The following is a 3,281-nucleotide window of genomic DNA, read 5'->3' on the forward strand; positions in this document are numbered from 1 at the left end:
ATATTATTTTTATTTATTTATAATAATATTGTGACGCGGGAATGACTTACTATTTAAGAGATATAAAAGAAATTTATAAAAAATAAACAATTGAAAATTATAGGATCCAAATCTTAAAAAGCTCTATTATGTTTTAGTACTATTTTTCTTGAATAAAATGACCCTACAATATGGCCATATGGGTATACAAAGTAAAAACCAACACAATCTTTAAATGTTAAAAGAATTTAATTTCATATGAATATGAATATGTCTGTATCCAAATAATCCATTAGCACCAATCAATTGAACTTGGACACGTTTACATGGTTGCGTTATCCAATCTTATTTTGTAACGGTTCGTATCGTTATAAAAAGCTCCAAAAGCCACTCAATATTTCACACTCATCTTCACACTCATCTTCACACTCACTCATTCACTCTCACTTTATAATTTACAAACAAAATTCAAAAAAATCAAAGCATAGAACCAATGGACATACTATCTAATCCTGAGTTCATTGAGTTGATTCCCGGGTTACCGAGCGAACTCGGACTAGAGTGCCTCACTCGTTTACCTCACTCAGCACACCGAGTCGCGCTTCGTGTCTGCAACCAGTGGCGACACTTGTTTCAGAGTGATGACTTTTACTGTCACAGGAAAAAAACCGGGCACACCAGAAAGGTTGCTTGTTTGGTTCAAGCCCGTGAGCAGCATGCTGAAGTGGAAAAACCAACTGGGTCAACGCCACCGAGTTACGATATCACTGTGTTTGACCCGGAGAGTATGTCATGGGATCGGGTTGACCCGGTTCCGGAGTACTCACTCGGGTTGCCGTTGTTCTGTCAGTTAATCAGCTGCGAAGGAAGCCTCGTGGTTATGGGTGGATGGAACCCGGCGAGTTACGAGCCTTTAACGGCGGTGTTCGTTTATGATTTCAGAACAAATATGTGGAGGCGAGGGAAGGATATGCCGGAGAAGCGGTCGTTTTTTGCTACCGGGTCAGGTCAGGGTCGGGTTTATGTTGCCGGTGGACACGATGAGAATAAGAACGCTCTGAAAACTGCTTGGACTTATGACCCGAAAAAGGATGAATGGACGGCGTTAACTCCGATGAGTCAGGAACGAGACGAGTGCGAGGGAGTGGTTGTCGGCGGCGAGTTCTGGGTGGTCAGCGGCTACGCAACGGAGAGTCAAGGGATGTTTGACGAGTCAGCGGAAGTGTTGGATATTGGGTCGGGTCGGTGGAGGAAAGTTGAAGGGGTTTGGGAAGCGGGTCGGTGCCCCAGATCGTGTGTTAATATTTGTGAAAATGGAAAAGTTGTGGATCCGGGGCTCCGAATTGGAGTTTGTAGTGTTAAAATCGGGTCGAAGAACTTGGTGACTGGATCCGAATACGAAGGAGCACCATATGGGTTTTATTTGGTAGAAAATGACGAAGGGCAAAACCGTAAATTAAGCAAAATAAGTAGTGTTCCTGAAGGTTATTCTGGGTTTGTTCAATCAGGGTGCTGTGTTGAAATCTAGTATAAACCGTTAGATTTAAAAAAGAAAAATATCTCTCTTAATCTAAATTAAGAGGAAGTATATAACTTTGTATGTACCATGGTTTTGTAGTGAACTTATTAGTATTAGAATCATGTAATTTATCATAATTTTACTTTATAGTACTTGAACAAAATCATGATACTGTAGTGCTTTTGTGAAATTTACTATAAATCATCCTATGTTTGTGGAATACATTTGAACTTTGGTTTTTTGTGTTCTAATTTTAAAGGTATTTTAAATTGTCTTTTACTTGCTTTATTTTTTATATATATCTAACAAAATCATAACAATGTAACATGATAAGAAAGCAATTTGTTTGTTATCCATAAAAATAAAAGTTGCGTATTGTTTTCGTACAAAACACCACATTGATATTTGATATTCACATGAATCCATTATTAGTTACCTTAGTGATAGTGTGCTGCTGATTCATCCTTTTGTTGTTATTGAATTAAATAAGGATAAGCAGACATGTAACTTACGTATGTTTCAGGAACATGTCAATATCTGATTTGCAAAAGTTTAGACTCGTCATTTTACAATTCACTAACTATTGAGATTGTTTCATGCATCTTTTTCATATACAGAAAATGTATTGTAAAAGAGAAGGCAATCTCAATGTCACTATCGGTGGACGGTGGCGGAGACAAAAGTTTATCGTTAAGGAGTCTTTAACCAAAGAGAGCCAATAACTTATTGGCAACACATATTAAATGCCAAGTGTGAATTTTTTAGAGGAAGTATATAATTATAAATTATAAATGTGAATGAGTGATTTATTGATTTTGATATATATTACTTATTTTTGTAAAAGAGTTAGTTAAAAAGAGATTTTGTCCTGATTACCGAGTAGGGTATTAATTTGCTTTCTTTAAAATATTTTGCAGTTGTGCAAATCAATTATTAATCATAAGTAAAGATAATTAAAAGTATAATTACTTTTAAAAAATTAATTAAGATTGACTAAGGCGGCTATAAAAGTTATATAGAATAACTAATTTCATACCTTGTATGTATAGAAACTAACTATTTTTATACTATCGGCAAAGTCCAAGTTGAAAGTTTCATTGGCAAGAGTGAAGGAAGCAAATGTAAAAAATATTGGTGTTCTCATGTTTTCATTCAAAGTAGATAATTTTGCCTTCTGATGCATATTTCACTGTCCTAATTAATCAAATAGTGTTAGCATAGCATGCTACATTCCTCGTGGCCAGTTCTTACCGCTCCTAGTACGTAAAAAGAAAGTATGTCATTATCATGTACTCAAATTCATTTTCACTCTCACATCACTTTGATTCTCTCATTAACTTGAACATTTGAGTGCTAATCTTGCAAGTCCACCACTACACTATCGCACTGAAAGGCCAATGCACTTTTCACGATCCATCTCACTGTTTCAACAACAAATATGGTTCCAAATAGAAATATCGACCCTGTTTGTGGGAGTCAGCCTTTGATTCTCGCGGTTTTTTACGAAGATTTACAATTTCGTCCATCAAGCTTTAGATCTCTCATCTTTACTCGCTGAATCATTGATTTCTTATTGTGAGAGCCTGGTATCAACTCCTTCAAGCAATCGTGACAATAAGAAACACTCTATCTGCAAAAGATGATGTGGCCCTCATTACTACTAGAGCTAAACCACTTCCTCTAAAAGTTGAAGATCTGGTCCTCGTGACCTCTCCATTTAATCTATCGCGCGAGATTTGGCTCTTACGAGAGTCCTCCTCCGAGGAGTTCAAGACGAGCCATC

The 3,281-nt window shown here is 36.7% G+C and overlaps 1 protein-coding gene across 1 annotated transcript; it reads left to right on the plus strand.

The window, feature by feature from the left end:
• The first annotated feature begins 367 nt into the window (after positions 1-367).
• LOC131603403 (F-box/kelch-repeat protein At2g44130-like) lies at positions 368-1,674 on the plus strand. Its single transcript, XM_058875702.1, has one exon. It carries the CDS (start codon positions 473-475, stop codon positions 1,505-1,507), a length of 1,035 nt encoding a protein of 344 aa, XP_058731685.1. The 5' UTR covers positions 368-472; the 3' UTR covers positions 1,508-1,674.
• The last annotated feature ends 1,607 nt before the right edge of the window (positions 1,675-3,281 follow it).

Source organism: Vicia villosa, linkage group LG5 (genome assembly GCF_029867415.1).
Source record: "Vicia villosa cultivar HV-30 ecotype Madison, WI linkage group LG5, Vvil1.0, whole genome shotgun sequence".
Taxonomy (NCBI): Eukaryota; Viridiplantae; Streptophyta; class Magnoliopsida; order Fabales; family Fabaceae; genus Vicia; species Vicia villosa.